General features: G+C 42.1%; 1 protein-coding gene across 1 annotated transcript; it reads right to left on the reverse strand.

The window, feature by feature from the left end:
- Positions 1-15,444: 15,444 nt before the first annotated feature.
- lratd2b (LRAT domain containing 2b) lies at positions 15,445-18,667 on the reverse strand. Its single transcript, XM_080472216.1, has 2 exons — positions 18,574-18,667; positions 15,445-18,320 (listed from the first exon to the last, which is right to left on the reverse strand). The coding sequence occupies exon 2, from the start codon at positions 18,108-18,110 to the stop codon at positions 17,286-17,288; it is 825 nt and encodes a 274-aa protein (XP_080328342.1). The 5' UTR covers positions 18,111-18,320; positions 18,574-18,667; the 3' UTR covers positions 15,445-17,285.
- Positions 18,668-20,234: the final 1,567 nt, after the last annotated feature.

The following is a 20,234-nucleotide window of genomic DNA, read 5'->3' on the forward strand; positions in this document are numbered from 1 at the left end:
GTCAGCTGAGGCTCTCTCCGGCACCTGCTCCCCTCAGATGATTAAAGTGCTATAGAAGATAGCCACATGGCTATCACCCGCCACAGCTTTAGGTAAGATATTGTTCGCTTGCTCCAATTCAGACCCTCTTTAAACAGTCTTCATTGCAATATTTGATCTGTCACATTGAGTTCTTGTAATTCTGGTTATCATTTGTATAACGTGCGATGACTCCAAATCAGTCTGAGATGCTTGGAGCTTTGTGACATGGCCACACCGTAAACACGAAAGCACGGACATGGTCAGAAGCAAAATATTCATTGAGGTTTGAGTGTTTAAACTTTGCTCCGTTGGAAGTGAGAGGGACAGAAGCGTGCCAGCAAAATATCGCCTACACTATTACTCCACTAGCAACAGCACCAGATCCATGCTTTTATGGTTATTATGGCAAATTATGACCTTACCTGCAGAGCAAATTTGAATGTTCATGTGAATATATAAACAAGGACTTCTCTTTTTCATTCTCATCGAGAGATGGCTTTTCCTTCTCTTTGGCTCCTTAAAGGAGCCACAGCTAAAAATGATGCCTTGTCTGTTATTATTGGGTCTCTGTCTGTCCTGCACCGGTAAGCATGATTGACCTAGACGTGTTATCTTAAGAAGTCATTTAGTGAGTGAAAAAAAGAATCCCCCCTCCCCCTTATTGACACAAATTATGACCATTGTCTTTATTTAAGTCTAATAGAAAAACAGAGCAACACTAGTCTACTCTAATGTCTCCCTGGTTAAATATGAACAAATGTGAGCGCGGGGAGTGAGCATTATTAAAAACGATCAGTCAGTCAGATAGCAACTCACACCCTCACTGCACTGCTGCCAGCCTAAAGCTGTATGTGTCTCTGTGGAGCCCCTGATATTGAATAAAGACATGCCACACTCACAGAAAATAGCAAGCCTTTAATATGCAGCGGTAGAAACTTTTCTTTTCCCTCAAGGCATTAGATTTTAGAGTGCCATATCGTGTAGTTCTATGGTCTGGTCTATGTGGAAACAGAGTCAAACACAGATGAGAAGGGACCTCTTACAGGAGTTGAGAGAAAGTTATTCAGGGTGAGGCAGGCCTGTACACTTTTTACAGTCAAGGTGCATTTCATTCTGGCGCTTCTGCTTTAACTGTATTTTGATACAGATTTGAGCCACTGTGTCCAAGATTCCAACCAAACCTTCAGAGAGCCACTGAGGACAACGCTGGCAGGGAGCGCATAGCCCAATCAGAACCCTGACACATGAACAATTGTCCAAAAAAAAGTTGATTTCCATTTTTGACGATAAAGAGGAATAAATAATATCACTTGTATGCCCAGCAAAAAAAAAAAAAAACATTTTCAATCACAGCCTTTTTAGACCACTTACCCCAACCAATCAGTTACTTTCATTCATTCTGCATCCCTGCCTGAAAATAGTTATTTGCTAGTTGACCTAAATGGAAGAAACCAGCAGGACCAGAACTACTGAAGTTCAGTTGCTCTCTGTGTCTCTATTCTCTTTATTTCTCTTTATTCACACAATCTGTAATCCCATGGTTGGTTGTCCTGGCAACGACGCCGGCCATGGCTTCGCCATGTGAGCAATGCAGCAGGGGCCAGAAGTAAAGTGCCCAGAGGGAGCCATGCAAATCACCTTCCGCACCCAATCGGAGATTCCTATAGAGATAGAAGGGTTTCAGGGTTTTTCGAGCAATCATGGTGTTACAACTGTCTGTGTTATTAGTGCTCTGGTTTGGTCACACAAAAAAAAAATCAAAGCAATTCCAGAGCTGGTATTTTTTTTCACTTACAAATTGATTTTAGTGCTGTGTTTACAAGCAGAGTATTTTTCTCTGCTTATTTGCCACTTCTCAAATCAATATTCACCAATAAGCTGGTTTTCTTTTTCTCGGTTTAGGCTAAGTTACAAATTGATGTTTGCACGTCAACAGTTTAGTCCCACATTCTCATATAAGCGAGATCTGACATTATAATGTTTGTTTTTATCCTCTCTTTGAAAACAAGTACAGCAGCAGGATTCTATCGTGTTGATGTGTGTGAACTAGGTAGCGTGGGAAACTGCTTTCCAGACCTTAAAAACATACCAAATACATGTCCACTTGCAGTATCAATACTACGTGTGGATGATCATGAGCTATATAATGCCAAGTGGTTTATACGTGGCAACAGTAGGATTCATCAGGCTCACTGTTGTTGAAGACTAAGCTCATAACCTTGTGCACCGCAACTCACAGCCTCTTCCATAATCTCTTCTACAAACTTTGAGTGAACCCCGGTGCACATAATACGGCCATTCAGGAGTCAGTTGCATGTGGAACAAAAGCTCAAATGCGCCGATCCTGAACACCTATTTTGTGGCAAAAACAGCTGAAAAACCACAGCGTACAAATGAATAAAATACCACACATAGATTCTCACAAATTGCCATACTCTTTATGTGACAGACTATATATCTGGTCTATGCTGTAATAAATAGACTTTCTAAGCACACAAACTCCACAAATCAAGAAAACATGAAGGCTTGTGACTGAAAGCAACATATTATCCAACACTGATCCTGTCATTCCTCAGACAGTTTTGCATATAATGAGACTGATATTGAACTGTTAATCAAAAAGAGTAAATGCTAAGAGGTAATTACACATGTCAGCTGCTTCGTGAATATATTTCAATCACAGTGACAGAGTAGGCTGGTCACTTTGATGGTGGATCCTCCCTCTACTGTCAGCGGGGAATGAAAGTCCTCTTCCCCGACTGGATTTCCATTTTGCTGTGTCAATTTCTTTTCTGCCTATTTTCCTTCATTTTCCATGTCCCAGCCTTTTCCCCGTGCCATCCGTCTGTGGCGAGCACTCAGATTTTCTATTTGAATCTCGTTTGCAGCGATTGTAAGGACCTACAATATGCTGTTGGTTATCCACAAAAAAACAACAAAAAGATGGCAGATATAAATTTCAAACTCTTGTCAATCATCACTAAGTATGCTCTGCATTCCACTCTGTTCAAAGTGTTATTTTCTCCAACAAAGTGACGGCAAGCAAAACAAAATAAATCTGTCAAAAACTGATGACTTGGATTAGTTCTGATGTTTAATGTGAACATAATTTACTATCAGCAGTTTACACACAGAAACTCAGTGTGACTTATGTGGATCACTTGTGCAAACAAGAGGACATTTGAAGTTGAATGGTATTTCAGTACAACCTACAGTTGACAGAAATCACTTGAAGCCTGTCAGGTCGCTTCTTTTCAAGTGTATAATTTAAATATCTTAAGCATTACAGGGATTGCAAATGTACTTGATGTCATGACTGATGGATGACTGATGAGTTCATCTCTGCCCTTGTTGGCTCTCTGGTAAAGGTCTTTACAGCAGAGCAGGACCTGACACCTGTATCATGGCTCGCACTCTTCACACTCTCACAGATTTGATTCGCGTCACATTCTCTCCACGGAGCTCTGTCACTGTGTACCAGACCTGTAAATACTAGTCCTGACCTTGAATTGCCTGCCAGCCCCCAAGATAATCCCGGCAGCCTCACAGAAGAGCGAAGAAACCATGTAGAAAAATCTGCAGGGAGAGCGTGACTGCTGGAACACTCTCTCTGACTTCTCTTTCTTGTTCATCTTTATGACAGTGGGTCCAGAGAAGGGAGCAAGCGAGACATGGGTGGGTGGGGAGAAAAAGGGGGGGGCTGTTTAGCTCTGCATGTTCCCGCCTGTTGACAGGCAGGAGGGAGACAGCAGCAAAGGAAAGGGACTCGGAGGCCAGAGACAAGCGCTGCGATGACAATGCATGTCACATTGATGCAGCCACGCCACGAGAAGTTGAGAATGGGGTCAACCTCACATGCCGCCTCGCAGTGTCTTAGCTCGAGGCTCTAACTCCAATTTTCACTGCTATCATTTGTTTGGTCTCTCTCTGTCTCTTTATTTGTCATTTCATCCTCTATAATCTGCTTCAGTTTCACTTTCCCCATCCTCCGTTTTACTCCCTGCACTGCTTGTCATTCTCTACTGTCAGTCTCTTCAAACTGTGCATTTATTTTCAAGGAAACAAGATTGCGTCCAAGAAAAACATACCTAATATCTGCTGTCACTTTTTACTCACAAATACTTAAGGAATGAATATATTATCATCAATTGCGCCATTGTCAGAGCACAGCAGGCCTTTAATTATACTCCAATCATTCATGTTTCTGTATGTTCAGACATACAGAAGAATGAAAAAAAGATTATTCATATTTTAATTACAGATAAACAACTGAATAGAAGCAATGAAAACATTCCAATGAATGAAATGTGACATCTGACAGATGAAAAGCGGTGTAAATAAATCATATCTGAGTATTTTCACAGTTCTCTAGAAATAAAATGCTGTGGCTGACATAAAAATTGAGGCATTTAAGAGGAAAAAATGTCTCCTGTATCTGGTCATTTCGATATTTAAGATCCAGTAGCACCAGATAAAGGTGAGGAGTTAAGAGGCTGTATGATGGATGACAGCAACATGTAATGATTTCCCTCCCTGGTCTCTGAAGAAAAAAGTGGTGGATGTTGAGCATGGGCACACCAATGATTTTTTTTTTTTCCCTCTTGCTGTCCTGAATGTTTGTTGCCGTCTTGTTTTGTGACTGTTCCAAACCAGTGATGAATGTGTAGAGAAGTGATTCGATCACGGTGACGTACAAGTGGCTCCACAGCTGCAGATGCATACCATACTGCCTCTGCCACTCATTTTCAAGGAGGGAACTGATGTTTGTTGATGTCTCCCGCTTTCAGCACAATGATTATTTGGATGTTGTGACTTGGAGGCGGTGACAAGCAGCGTCTCCTGAAGTTCACTGGCATCTCCTCAGCTGTACCTTATCCATATTCTTTTTTGATGTCGTTGACTAAATTTAGATCGACTTAACATAAGTTTACCAATGCTAAACTTTGAAAATCAATACTTACACTAGTACAGGTAATAGACCGAAAAAAAGAACTTGTTTGAGATTTCAGGGTGATAGTTAATTAGATTTTTGCCCTTTGTGGCTGTTTTCCTTGTCCAAGACTGTTAGAGGTGAGTGTGCAAAGAACATTTTTGATAGCTATGGACAAAGACAGAAAATGATTTTCAACTTTAATATCCAGTGTTAAACATATATATTTTTACTACAGGATATAAATACTTACTGCCTTGTGTTTTTCTGTCTGCCCTCTTTCAACTCAACACAAAGCGGGGAGGGTGGCAGCCTGGGTGGGCAACACCAAGGTGTCCAAAATCTCTGAGCAGCCCACTGCTCCACCGAGCTGCACAGAGGAGCTTAGGAAGAAAGAAAACAGTGCTAATCATTACGCACGCCCTCACCCTCCACCCTCTCCTTTCCTTTTTGCTTCTTCCCACCTCCTTCCGCTCATTAAAATAAGTCCGATAGAGCTCGCCCGCATACTGATGCATTGTTAAGCACTCTTAATTGAACTTGAGGATTCTTAATGTGCCATCATTCAAATGCTTAGTCTGTGTGCTCTCAGCTGCTTAGTCCGAATTGCCCTCTGTGCTGCATTTATCTCATCCCCCTCCACTGCACGTCCATTCAACGTTTGGTGGAAGGGAGAAAGGGCTCTGTGGCAGATTTGTAATGTGCGGGCACGGAGGAAAAGGACATCGACTCCTAATACAACAGAGGGAACAAAAGCCTTCTCCTGGTGCCAGTAGGGAGTTTCATCACCAGCCAGGAGAGCGAGAGAGAGAGAGAGAGAGTGGGAAAAAAGCACAAGAGTGAAAAAAAGTTATTGGACTCGATTGGGCCGGGTGACATCAATAGCATCCCAAGCAGGGCCACAAATTAGCCGGGCAAGAAGGAGCACAGCATGGGATCCGACAGCTGGGGCCCCGTGCGCACTGCCACCAGGGGATTAGCTGGGTTTCAGGATCTGACACAGAGGGGATGAGCGTCACGGGCAGAATAAAGAGCAACGCGGGGATTAGAGAGCTTCCAGACACTCCACCAACACTCATGAAGAGCTTAAAAGGCTATAGATATCATTAATGAATGGACAGGGAGTGATCAAGCGAGAGAGAGAGAGAGAGAGAGCGAGAGTAAGGCTGCAGGTTTTTGCTTTTGTTCGACCCTGACCCCCTTCCCCCCATGTTGCCACTCTGATTTTTAATGATTAGACATTCCATGTACATACATTAAAAATCAATGAGAGGCAGGCCAACAAGGCAAACTGCTCATGTGTTGATCATTCAGCATAACACACAGCACACCAGACAGAGATGGCCAGCAACTGACTGTATGCTAAATTCATGCCACCCTCTGAAGATTAGACCTGAATTATTCATCTGAGAATCGTGGTGAAAATGCCAAACACACATTTGAATATTTGTATGCTTTGGTATGAGTATACAGGAAAATAAAATGGAAAAAAAAAAAACAAAAAAAAAAAAACAAACAAGGGGGTTTTCATTGAGGTGTGCTGCGGGGATCTGTGTAAGTGTCAAATTCTGCATTCAGAGGCTTGTATGGAGTGATTTGAGGGGCCAGAGATGCTGTGTCTTGTTTTCTAAAAAGGAAATTGCTGAGTTGTCTAATAAACACCCCGTGGCTCCAGATAGGGACAGCCCCACCACCGAGCCTGCATGCCCACAACTGGAATATGACACAGAGATAACCTTTGTTCTAGGAACTCACAGCACAGCTAAAGAAGAGATAATGCTATCGAGCTAATACGGTATTGGAAAAGGCTGAACCCAAAGTTTACAGAATATCAGAGCAATCTTTGTACTTAAAAATACTACTGCCTCCTCATTCCATGGTAATGACACTGCAGCTGAGACTCATGGGATATCCTTGACAGGAAGGCATGAAGAGATAAGTCAACATGGAGTTATCATCTTCTCCGTCCCTTCGTCTTATTCTCCTCCTCATCTTCCTCCTCCTCATTCTCCTCCTCCTCCTCCTCCTCCTCAGGGTTCCGTGTATTGCACTAATGGAGTATTTATCATGAAAGAGTTAACTACTTATCACTGGTTTATTCCTGTAGATCAAGAGTAAACTGGGTTTGCTGAAGGGGCCGAATGCACTTTGATGAACTTCAGTCAAAGTTTAATGAGAGCATATCTGCATCCACAGCCAGGCCTCAGCTCGCTCCTTTTAATGGAATTTTCCTCTGTGGGAGCACGACAGGTGTTGTTTTTTTTTAAATATATATACAGAAGCCTTTGCGTAAAATACAAGTCCATGATAGGACTGTGTGTGTGTGTGTGTGTGTGTGCGTGAGAGAGAGAGAGAGAGAGAGAGAGAGAGAGAGAGAGAATCCATCAGGAAACGTGACACAGGGTCACCGATTTTGTCACATCTGAGGATAGAAAATGATTGCTTATTTCATTCTTCGCAGCATGGACATCCCATCAGTGTGCTCACTATGCCCAGATAACCGCATTCAACTTGTTTTGGGGAATGAATTATTTTTGGTGCACAAGCGTCCCTGCCTCCTACTGTGCACAAACCCGTAACCCGCTGTTGTCCAACTGTGTCTGGGACGCCACACCTTGTCCTTGTGTATCCCACCATTGTCCTCAGAGATCCCTTGAGATCCCCAGGAAGGGGTGTGTGGATGTACCCCTTCTTTCTCATGCCTCTGAACAAAGGCTGTATGATCTGCCGCAATATGCCAAAGGAACAAAGAAAATAATGCTATGTCTGTGAAGTTGTATCAATTTACTGTACCTCTTGTATTCTGATTGATGTTACACAGAAGAGCCTTGTTACAATTACTGTGCCTCTGTAGTCTTGTTGCAGATGCACACCGCAGTATTGTTGGTGACAGGTGCCTTGGAGGGAAAAAAAAAAAAGGACTTAGTGAGAGCTTAATTTACAAGAAGAAATTCGCATAAGTGAAGGAAGCATTGCAACACCAATAAAATACCATAATTGCTGTGATGGTGGCGTAGGCAATTTTTCAAAAAAGTTTTGATTCGACGCTCATAACAACAAGCCGTAGAAATTTGAACACAGCCTAATTACTTCTTTGTTGTCAACATACTTTGTTAAAGAAAAGAAATCAAGAGCTTTGTTGACAATAAATCTCAAAGTCAGATCTTAAAGAGAAGCATTAGCATTGCTTCAGAGCAAACGGCTCGAGTCTTGGAAGACAGTGCAGTAGTCATTACCGCCTCCCATTTTCACATTGAGATTTTAATCATTGGCTACAGTATTTCTGATTGATGTGTGAGTGTGTGTGGGGGTGTGGGGTGTTGGGGGGGTGTGGGGGTGGGGGGGTTGTGTACCCACATACATCAGTGCACACGGGGGGGTTGTAATGCATCTTTGTAATTAGTCTCATAATTATAAGGCAATAAACTGCAGTACACATGGGAGACTGATCCATCTCTGGGATACTGCAATTACCCATCTACGATGTGTTGCTGTGACAAATCTCCAAGAAGCTCGCTGTGCACTGTTTCTGCTCAAACACAGAGCACAGTCTCGGTTCAACATCCACAAATCTGTGTTAGATGTATGAGTTTGTTAAGATAGAAATTTTATTTGATTTATTTATCCGATGTCTTGAAGTGGACAACGTGCAGAGTAATGACCCCAGAAACATGAGCTTTTCCCTGATTTCTTTTCAAATTACAGTCCTGCTATCTTGTCTTACTTTATCCACTTTATTGTTTATTCTTCTCCAAAGCCTGTCTAGGCCGCAATCCCAAGTCCTCAAATACTGATGCACAACAGCTTGTCTTTAAGTGCTTGACAATCTGGTCGACGTGGTGATATCAGACAGCTACTGAGTGAGTCTAAATTGGCTTTACCTCCATTAGCACCAACAGTGCCTCATTATCAGCAGCCAAGATCTAGCCTGCAGGGCCAGACCTCTGTTACTCTGCCACCCACCAGTTCACACACACATACACACTCAGGAAGTCCCAGGTATGCACACGTGTACAGGGATGCACTCCGACTCTAATACCTCCATTTCCATATCTTTGATTAAGCCAGCAGGATGTTCAGTTTGCCGCCGACTACATCTGCTTTCATAGCATGCACCCACAAAGGATGATGGGATGCTTATCAGCTGGAGAGGGAATGGGAAATCACAGTTCTTTCCACTGGTGTGCAGCTGGGACAGCAGACTTAGCAAGGCCTTTGCCACGAAAATATGACATTGGAAATGTGAACCAGGTCCCCATTTGTAAGTGGCTTTGATTTGTTTGATTTAATATCAATGAGTGTCAACCTCAACAAATTTATTAACCACTCACATACACCGATGCATGCCAATGTCCTCAGAGCAAAGGTTATATTTGCTTGGTTTCATGCGCAAACAGATAGCGACACAGAGGAAAATGTCACATGGAGTCTAACCTTTTCCAACAATGTGCAGACCTTTTTTCATTCAGCATCAGTGGTCACAGTGTGACTCTAGCCGTCATGCCTGCAAGTCATGCTACAGAAATAATTGATCATTGAGTCGTTCCCAAGTGCATGCTTTCTCTGTGTTGCTATCACGCTAAGAAAATGCTACTAATGACAGATAGTAAATGCCAGGTTGAAGGCTTCAAATAACATTCACAACTAAATTAGATTCCGAGACGCATGGAATTTAATTCCCATATTCTCAACATTTAATGGGGGAAGAGACAGACTGTCAATTTTCACTTGCTCTTCTGCAAAATCCCACCAATAGATTTGGATTTTTATTTGGTTTAATGTCTATGGAAATTAGTTATTCGAAATGACTGATTGTTACTGTTACTGTTCTGACGCCTGGAAGTAATGCACGTAGTAGTTACTTCTGAGTTGAGGGCATCCATATGACTGTATGAAACAGCATTCCAACAAAATTCAGCAACACATGAAATACAACCATGCCGATTAAACCAACACTATCGGTTTCAACTCTCCACCTGTGGAAATAAGAGCTGCTTTTTGTAGCGTGCAAACTGTGCACTCGAGAACAAAGGCGTCTATTTGTACCTCGGGGCTGCACACTGATGTGATGGTTAGCACTCTGGCCTCGTGGCAGGAAGACTACGGGTTAAAGTTAAAATGATTGCAGGACAACTCGTCCACGGACGGCACCATCAGTGGACAACTCGTCCACAAAACTGCAACCCCGGACAACTCGTCCACGGATGAAATTTCTGAATTTTGGGGAGAAAATAAATCCTGTACAATGTACTTTTACAAATTGTTATTTCTATTTGATTTTTTTATATATTTTTCATGTAGCTAGTATATGTCCATATTTATGTAGTCTAGTATCATATGGCTTTATTTGTCTTTGTTTACCTCTTAATGGTAAACAAATTGAACAAGTGCATGAAAATTAAGTTTTTGGAATTGAAAAGCTTGATTTGAAGCCGCATATAAATATCCCAAAGTCGTAAATAGCCAGAAATATTGGCATAATGTGATCAGTATTAGATCAAAATTCACTCAACTTATTATATAACTCCCTCATTCTTCCATATCTGAGTTATGGTGTGGAAATGATTATAAAACAAACATTGATCCTATTTTTTTTTTTTTTACTTAAGAAGGCCATTCGACTCATAAATCAAGCTGATTATTCTGCTCCAACAAATCCTCTGTTTGCCATATCAAAGACGCTAAAAATACACGATATTGTCGACCTTAATACACTAGCTGTAATGTATAAGGCGCATAATTATAATCTTCCAACTCATATCAAGAAGTTATTCGAACAGAGAGAGTTGTTATGGCCACTGGGGTACTGGGTTTTTTGTGTCAAGTATACTTAATAATCCTTCCAAACGTGTCAAATATACTTTGAAGGTGACCAGGTTTCCTTCCACAGTCCCAAAACATGCAAGCAAGGTTGAGTGGTAATCCATAAATGGTCTGTGTTCACACTGTGATGGGCAAACTGTCCTCTGCATTTTACTCCTTGTTAGTGCGCGTGGGCTCCAGTGGCCACAAACACAATGAAGCAAAAAAGATAACTGCAATACGCTTATTACAGAGAGCAGAGAATTTATATTTTTCATTTAGATGCAAAATGTCTCGATGTAACGTAGAAAGGTTCTTCTTTTAACTCTCTTTAATTTTAGAGATACAACATATAAAAGGATAAAGGTGAAAGTCGGTGGGTTTTATTTGCTCCGTACTGAGAACGGTTGCTGTTTTCATCTTTGCTAAACAAATTTTTGCACGTGACACAGAGCGTCATGTTTACAAATATAGTAGGTGCATCTAAAAAAAACCGATTATGATGACAAAGTTAATTTTGACATAATTTAACATAAACAATATATAGACCTATTCCATAAGATCAGACCTTATCTTTTTTCATAGGCTATGATGAAAATTATAACAATAACATTCAGGCAGACTTGTAACATTGTGTTTCATTTAGAAAAAAAATCTTGAGATGAACCTTGAGATGAAGATTGTGGTGTGGATTCTGAGAATGATCATATGTCTTCCTTCAAGTCATAGCGATGAACTAATATTAGTGTCAGTATTCACACCACAGCTTTTCTTCTCCAATTATCTATAATCAATCTAAAATTTGACATTCATACAGACAAATGAGGCAAGGCACGAACGGCAGATCTAAGAATGTCTGACTCACAAGCGTCATTTATCTGAAACGGTTCAAAATTAAACTGGCAGAGGATTTTGTTTGTAACAGGAAAGCCAAAAAGTAAACACGGAAGCAGGCAAAGAGGAAGGATGGGTTTCCTCTCCATTTTCTTCCCCGTCTGGGACTTGAAAAACTCGGCTCTATCCCTGACAATTAATCTGACAAAGCACAGGAGCAGCAACATGGAATTAAAATTTGAGGAACAGCAAGAATGCTGATAAGCACTAATTTGATTCCCTGGGATCTGGGGGGAAGGTTTTCAAAAGACAGCCGCAAGGGTAAGCTCTATTAATTGACACGGGGAAAAAAAAGAGGCTCCCTGAGGATTTTCACTCTGGCTGTCTTGTCAAGCACACTCCATGCAGAAAAACTGACACTTTTCTAAAGCGGTGCAAGACCTTTTCTAGACTAATGTGGCCTTTATTCAGTGTTTATTGATTATGGAGGATACATAGTGGTGGAGTGGTTAGCACTCCTGCCTCAAAATGAGAGTATCCCCAGTTTGAATCTGGGTTGGGCTTTGGGATATTTCTATGTGGAGTTTGTTCTTCCTGTAAGTGTGAATCTGTGTGTGTGGGGGACTGGTTCCTGCACCCCGGAGCGCTAAGATGCATGGATGGAAGTATGGATGGATGGAAAACAACCTCTATCTAAAATAGTTGTCATTATTTAAATTTTTTTTTAAATCTCTTCAACTGGAAAACAAACCTCAATAGGTCTCCATTTGTCTTATTGCACAATTTTAAAATTGTAATTTCTGTTTTAAAGCCAGTAAAGTTAAATATATAGGGCAGGAAATCCTGTGATGACTCAGAATGAAATAAATGTTGATCGCTCTTGACGTTTGGCAACGAGGTGAGGAAGCACTTCTCAACTTAGTTCAACTTGTCAGATCGCTCATTCGTTCTCACTTTAATTCATTCATTTGTTCGTCTCCACCATCCACAAAACGGTGTCCGTGTTCCCGACAGTCTCCTCGAGCACTTTCTTGTTGTCTGACTTTGCTTATGTAAACCACACAGACTCGACTGACCAGACACGACAGCCCAAGTGAAAATCGAGCCTGATTCCATTCTGAGTAGCTCCACTTCAGCACTCTGTTGACCAAGTTTTCACACTCTCTTGTCGGATTAAATCAAAGATTCTGCAGGGCTGTCACACAAAGCAATCATTCCGCATGACTTCTTGTATGTTCACTGACGCTAACTTGCTACTTTGTGTGGTTTCCTTGTTATTTCACTTGAACGCCACGGTTTCTTTGAGCTGATCATTTGTGAACACCGCACTTCCTCCGTGTGCGAGCTTGTAATTGTGACTTTACCTCCACAGTCCTACCGCTCAGTCCTACAAATGTACTCAAGGAAAGTCAAAGAGGCCACAAAGGAACGAAGGAAGGAAGGAAGGAAGGAAGGAAGGAAGGGGACATTGATTGCTAGCCTGGCCACTTGTATATGAGAGCATGTGCGGGGGACAAGAAAAAAAATCCGGTGTAAAAGCAAGCTGTCAGCCCACAGCAGGACAATAAAGAAACACAGAACAACACCGGAATAAGACGAACTGTAAACAGAGTCCAGTCCAAGACCAGTTGGCCGGAGTCCCATGTAAAATATTAACCCTGTACAAGTACATCCTATCAGTTGAGGGGAGGTTTACAGTGAAAAGACACCAAAAAAAATGTAATAAAATCTGCATGAGTTGCAACACTTTGGATCAATGCTTGCTAATGAATGCAGTCTAGTCCATTTTAAAGTTACAAGGGCTCGTGGAGTTTCATTATGCTCTCTCTAATTCACAGGAAATGGAAACGTCTCTCATAAACATGATTCAGGTAAGAGGGTAATGAAAATGCCCTCACAAACAAAAAACGGTGGCGCTCTTCCCCTGCCTAAAGCGCAGGTTATTTATAGGCCCTCTTATTTTCACAATTACCTGTTAGCATGACCCCATAGTGACTTGATGTTTGAAATGACACTCTTCATATTCATATGATTGTCTGCAGAATGTTTCATCAACAATACCTGATGCACTGAGCGCAGCGCTGCTAATCGAAAGCTTCCAGACTCGTATAATCTCTTTCAATATCTTATCTAACACGCACACTGCTTTACCCATCAGCCATTCAGAAATCTCATTCTTTTCTCTTTAAAAAGGAATCCATCTATCGGCCAACACCTCTGCAGCTCACGCATGTTGTTGGTGCTGCACAAGATCAAGTGGTGGAAATCTGGCACTCTGATAAAACTCCTCAGGTGAGATTTGCATTCGAAACAGCTGAGTACATCACATGAAACAGTCAAATGTGCTCAAACTAACCGTCTTTTTAACCACACAGTGTTTGTCCCTCTTGGATAACAATCTCACAGCGGCTGGAGGCCACGTCCAAAATACCCTCTTACTTCCTGCAGGGCTGTCAGATACAATCTCTTCATGAGCAAGATCCTCTTAAATTCAGACATGTTTATTTGCACTTGAAGAAGTTTGTTTTTTTTCTCTCGTTTTTTGGAGATAACGACATTCTAAAACATAGGGTGGGTTTGATTTGAGCTCTGGCTTGTCCCCAACTTCTGTAACGTTGCCAGTTTTGCCTGAAGGGTGTGGGCTTTCCTCCAAGCCTCCAAAGGAAACATGACAGACTCGCTGGGAAAACGGCTGACATGAGTGAGCCAACATGTCAAACCAAAAGCTTCACAGTTTTTTTTCCCACCGCGCTTTGAACCAAATCACTCTCACTTGTCACATTTTGTGCAGTTTGGTTACAGATTGCACTGGTGGCCTTTTCTCCTGGAGTAATTTCAGCTCCGTCAAGCCAGTGGCTCAGATTACATGATTTTATTTGGAACTGCATTAATTTTATGTGGAAACAAGATAAATAACAGCGACCCTGTGGAGAATAAAAATGCTATGAGGCTAAATGTTATTGACTAGTTCCTTTTGATTGCAATGTGAAAGTGATGTTAGACACCAACATGTCAAAACTACTGCAAATTTATAGTTGTAATTTAGTACGTTTCAAAGATTTTAAGTGAGAAATATTGTTTATAAAATAAGGACTCTTCTCTAAAACTACTCAAAGTATTGCTTACTTTTTACTGAATTTAATTGCAGTGCCAGTAGCTTCAACATATCTGTATTAAACAGGGCTAAAAGCGCATTTCTCAGATATTATTGAAGTATATAAAAATTCAAAAAGATTTTTTTAAAAGGACTTTATGCTGCAGCTCAATTGATAGAGCATCTTCCTCAATTTTGTCACTTTATCTTTTTTGAGTGAATCAGTCTAAAGTACTCCGAAGAACTCCCTTAAAGTGTTTTGGAGAGAAATTCTACAAGGAAACATAAAGCTTTGCCTTATATATATTTTTTTGCAGACAATGACACCAGAGAACAGCTTTAACTTTTCATCAACATACACGCTACAGGATGAAACAATACTCACGCTTACATTAACAGAGCTGACGGTGAAAACAGGCTTCTCCTCTGCTCAACAGCTGTTTTTTTAAAAGTTTATATAACGAGAAATACTCTTCACAAAATTTTGCAGAGGATGCTGAAATGAATGTAATATGTGATGGTGTAATTCCGTTTGTGCTTTGTCACACATGATGAAAAATGGGAGTTAATATTCACAATTACACAATCCCACTGGCAGCTGTGGAGCTGTGTGCCGTCGCTCATTCCTGCGGCTGCTAAAATATATGACTGAATATCATAAATATGCATCATGTTGATCCACACAATTTGTATTTTATCAGCATGGTGGACCACAGAGAATTGAAGAAATGCTAATGTGTCCAGCAGCTTTTATATCTGGTACCTGCTCTGGTGATAATCCTGCCCGGGGTCCCAGAGGGACCTCACCTGCAACAAAAATCACTCCCGAGTATCATCCCCATACGAAGGTTACCCGCGCAAAACGTACCAGCAAAAGTAACTCATCTGCTGACTGGCTATGAAGACTGCAATGATCAGCTTCCTCTGAAGCACAGACAGAGCGGGGGGAAAAAAACAAGACGTGGAGCGGTTCAAAACAACCTCAGAGCCAGCTGTAATTTCCGTTGCAGCCTCTGTATATGTGAACACATTACAAAGTGTTTCACAGGCATTCATTGTTCAATGGCGGCTTTTAGATTTTCATAAACATTTCAATTTATGGATCTATATCCTTGTTGCAACCTCAGATTTGCTCCCATGCTGCATTTTCAATTTGGATTTATAAACAGCAGTGGCATCTTAAAGGCTGTCTGCAATGTGATTTGGCTTCAGGTAAAAATTTTGCCTATTAGTGCCTGCACACAAATAAAACTGCACCTTTACCCTGCATTTAATAAATGTTGTAATTCAAGGGTAAAGCCAAATATGGAACACTTCGAGCCTGTGGCTAAACTTTCATAAAATGACTTCTCTTCAGTTGGCAGCGGTGTAAACAAAAGCAAAATGTCCAGTACTGTTTGAACACAACTTGACAAAAGCTGATGCCTAAGTTGTTTCAAGGGGCTGCCGCTGTGAGGAAACTATTTAGAGCAAAACTGGCAGGAATGGCTTCAACTGCAGAGTTAGCAGACACACTTTTCTCACAGCAGCAAGCAAAAGGCGGAGCTCTTACAAGTTGAACAGGTAGAGCAGAGGCTCTTCCAGGGAGTGAACTGGGATTGAAATGGTCCAAGCGCTGCTGCTATCAAATCCTCTGTGCACTGCAAAGGCTACACTTTTGTGTAACAGAATGCAGACTTTGCTTTGAATACAAAATAACCTCTCCTTTTTCTGAGATTCGCAGTCTGAACCTATTGATCAACATTGTACCAACATTCAAGCAAAATTCATTTTAAGGTCAGTCACAGCTCTTCACTACAAAAACAAACATTACTTTTCAAATATATAGATATTTATTTCAATAATCCTTTATACAAACATCCTTTTCTATTACAAAAAAATAAACTGTTGGAATGGGTGAATCAATAAAAGTGCACAGTTATGGTGTCCACAATGTATTTCAAGAGTAAAGCTGTGTGATGAGTCGATACAAAGCAACAGAGGGAAGAGTTTGAGGTTGAGACAATAAAAAGCACATCAAGGTCTATCTTCCATGCTGTATTGGTCTCCAACACCTGAGATATACAGGAGCAAACACTTTCAGTCACCTGGACAGACACAAGTAAAAAGGACAGGTTCTGCTCCTCTGTGCAAAATTTCATTGATAGAAAAATAATCATGAATATTTAAGATCCGACTTCATCCTCCTGATAACGCTGCAGGTGCAGCTCTTATGCAAACACACCTGTCACAAGTCTCGACTCCAGGAGTTGGGTGTGAGATTTAATATTCTTATTGGGATGTGTGGAATACATTTTGGTTTGACCCTTCTGATCTTCTTTGTTATTCGATATGAGGGTGAGGATGTTTCCCCTGGTGTGAGGCGTTGTCTTTTTAACACATTAAACATAATTTTCAAACTTCCTCTTAACAGGTGGGCCACACCAGTTGCCCCAGTGGCACATATGTTCCCAGGCTTATGGACAGAGCTCTTAAGTGGTTAATTGGAGGCATCAGCTGTCCCCCACCAGCACTTTCAGTCCAAGCGCATAGCTGAGCCTTTTCATGGAGCTTCTCCTACAACCGAAGCTCCAAACGCTCCCTGATGACCACGGCATCCTCGTGTCAGTTCACAAAGCGCTCCTCTTTAATATCATGCGTTGCATTCAAATGGTTGGCCAGCTCTTGCATGACAGCATCTTTGCCAATTTGATCGTTCCTCCTCTTTTCCATGATCACGTCCTCCAGACTCTGAAACTCCAGGACGTGACTCTTCTTTTCGGAAAACATCAGTTTCAACCTGTACGGCTGCTTCCCAATCCGTATCTCCCCTCCGATTTTGAACTCCCGCTTACCAAACCGACACCAAGCGGCAAAACACTCGGAGTTCCTCCAGTACAACTCTCTGTCTCTGGAGCCGACATGGTCCAGGGCGTTACGCACGATTACCTCCGGCGGGAGCGCGCGGTACCGATACAAGCCGTTCACGATCCTGCCTTTTTTACCCTGACTCACATCTGTCAGGAAGTTGTTCTTGATCTCAGCCCGGTGCAAATGAACTACCTGGAAGTCCCCGATGTACACGGCCCAGTGTGGGTACTGGCCGGTGGCTACAAACTCCAGCAGGTCTCCCGGTCGGCACTTGTTCAGCAGACTTTCCGGGGAGTGCGCGGCGGCTCCGGAGCTCCTCTCGTAGACGCACTCGTCCCGGTAGTAGATCGCGCACTCCAGCTCGTCCTGGGGGTCGAAGGGTTTTTCCTCGTGGTTCACCGCGCGGCTGTCGGCAGAGAAGCGATCCATATGATCGTCCTGGTCGTCATCGTCGTCGTTGGAGAAGATGTAAGAGACGCCGATGCGCGGTCCGTCGTCGTCCGGGTCGAACCCATTTGGATCCGACGTTGGCACCTCTGCGTAATTCAAATGCGTAAGTTTCTCCACCTGGTTCCCCATAAAGGTGGAGTGTGGACGTGGAGCGAGACGAAGCTGAACAGAGGAACAGGATCCACCTGTTCTTGACGCGCTCGTCTCACCGGGCAGGACGCGGAAGGAGGCGCAGGGTTGAGCTCCGTCTTGACTAAATCCAGAGCGGTGAGGACGGACACCAATAATCCATGTCCAGCTGTAGCCCGAGTTATCCAAGTAAGCGCCAACTGTGCGCACCTACAGTGGGAATAAACAAGGAGTCTTTAAGACTGAGTTGACAGTGCAAACAGGTGGTGCTTGGTCTAAATTCCCAACAGGTGCGACCTGACTCACCTGTTGGTTCAGAGTTTGCACAACAAATACATTTTTTTTTACTTTCTTATATTACAATAAAGAACTCCTCTCTCACACTGCTGCCGTCTTGTTTTTACCCTCAGCTCTGCATAAAAATCTTCTGGTGAGTAAATATCCGGGAGGTTGTCACACTCACCTGGTGGATGAGCAGCTGTCAGCACTGTCCTGTCTTCACATCGGACCCCAAAGTGCTCCTCTTCCTGTTGCTCTGCTCTACTAAGAACCACGGTGTTTGTTGCAGAGAAACTCGCCCAGGATCCAGCGGCTGCGGGGAGGTGGTGCCTTTTAAAGAGACAGTGCGTTTTTTGAGGCTTATTTGCATATTTGGAGGGAGGGTAGGTAATTGATCTGATATATTTCGAGTGCTGTTTGATTTGCCTGCATGATTCCTCATTTTGCTGTCAATCACCCACTGTATCCAGATAGGGGGGGGGGGGGGGGTTCTCATAGCCAATACTTTTAATATAGTTCATTCAGTGTTTATGTCACTCTTATCTCTTTTTCTTCTCTTATGTTGTAACAGTTTTTCTTTCAAAATATGTTCATTGATTTAACGTTTTCACTTGCAACATATCAATTACCACCCATCTTTTTACCACCTTGTCTTGAGTCAATCTCAGCTGAGAGAGAGAGGGAGAGAGAGGGGGAGAGAGAGAGAGAGAGAGAGAGAGAGAGAGAGAGAGAGAGAGAGAGAGAGAGAGCGACCCACACACTCAAGCTGACACCTTCATGCAATGTAGAACCAACAACATCAGAGTTGTGGGCTGCCGTCGCCAGTTCCAGCTCACAATGTACAGGGTACATGGACGTCCACAACAGGACAAACACAGAGGGACAGAAAATGAAACATTTGCATTTCAGAGTCACCGTGTGTTTTGTACTGTCAGCGGAAACAAAAATGCCTCAAGAAAACTCGTACATTCAAACGCTTGACATTTTAACCACGCGACAAGCGCTAACCACTACAGAAGAAACCTCCAGGAGATGCAGATATCCCAAGCTTTGAGTTCCCCAGCTAGAGATTATACAGGAAGTATTGTCTTGCACTACTGTATGACTCCCCAACATTATACAGGCAATAAATGTACAGAAAGGACGATTTCTTTGTGCATCCCTCAGCCCATCTCAAGCATGGCAGCTGTAAACAGATTAAGGCAACATTAAAGAGACCAAAGAACCAGACGTGTCCGTAAAGAAATGGCACTTACTGAATGTGACGTCTGTGAGAAGGAGATATGGCTGAAAGTGAAGCAGATTACATAGATAACAAAGCAGAATGCAGCCTTATCAAAGAGACATGTATGGAGATGTTGGCCTGGAGAAAAGAGAAAGTGACAATTAATGTCTTTGAAAGAGCTACTTTTTACAGTTGCAATTTGAGTGCTTTAATAAAATTGTCTCATCACCTGTGAATCATGCTGAACAAAAAACAAGTACCTAATTAGTTCTGATAGAGCAGACAATAAAGCACATTTGAGGAGGCCACTAGTTTTCTGTTGGAGTGAGGTACAGAAATGATACAAATGCATTAAATGATATGTCCTGTGTTAATGGAACACTAGCATTAATTTGAACCACTATCAAAGTCTCATTGCTTTATGCTCTGATAAATGTCATTATACAGAATAATTATGCATGTTTAAATAGTCTTATTTAGGTGAATGTGAATTTGTGCAGTTTTGTGTCCAATCACTTGAGACGTATCTCAGAATGGTGGAACAACCCAATTAATCCTGAAAACTATTAGATACATTGTCTTTATTCTTTAAGGAGAAAACCACTGGAGAACTGGCTTTG

Source organism: Lipophrys pholis (assembly GCF_963383615.2).
Source record: "Lipophrys pholis genome assembly, chromosome: 9".
Taxonomy (NCBI): Eukaryota; Metazoa; Chordata; class Actinopteri; order Blenniiformes; family Blenniidae; genus Lipophrys; species Lipophrys pholis.

Bases quoted from the DNA above. Each gene is read 5' to 3' on its own strand.
- lratd2b (XM_080472216.1), bottom strand. From the start codon at position 18,110: ATGGGGAACCAGGTGGAGAAACTTACGCATTTGAATTACGCAGAGGTG.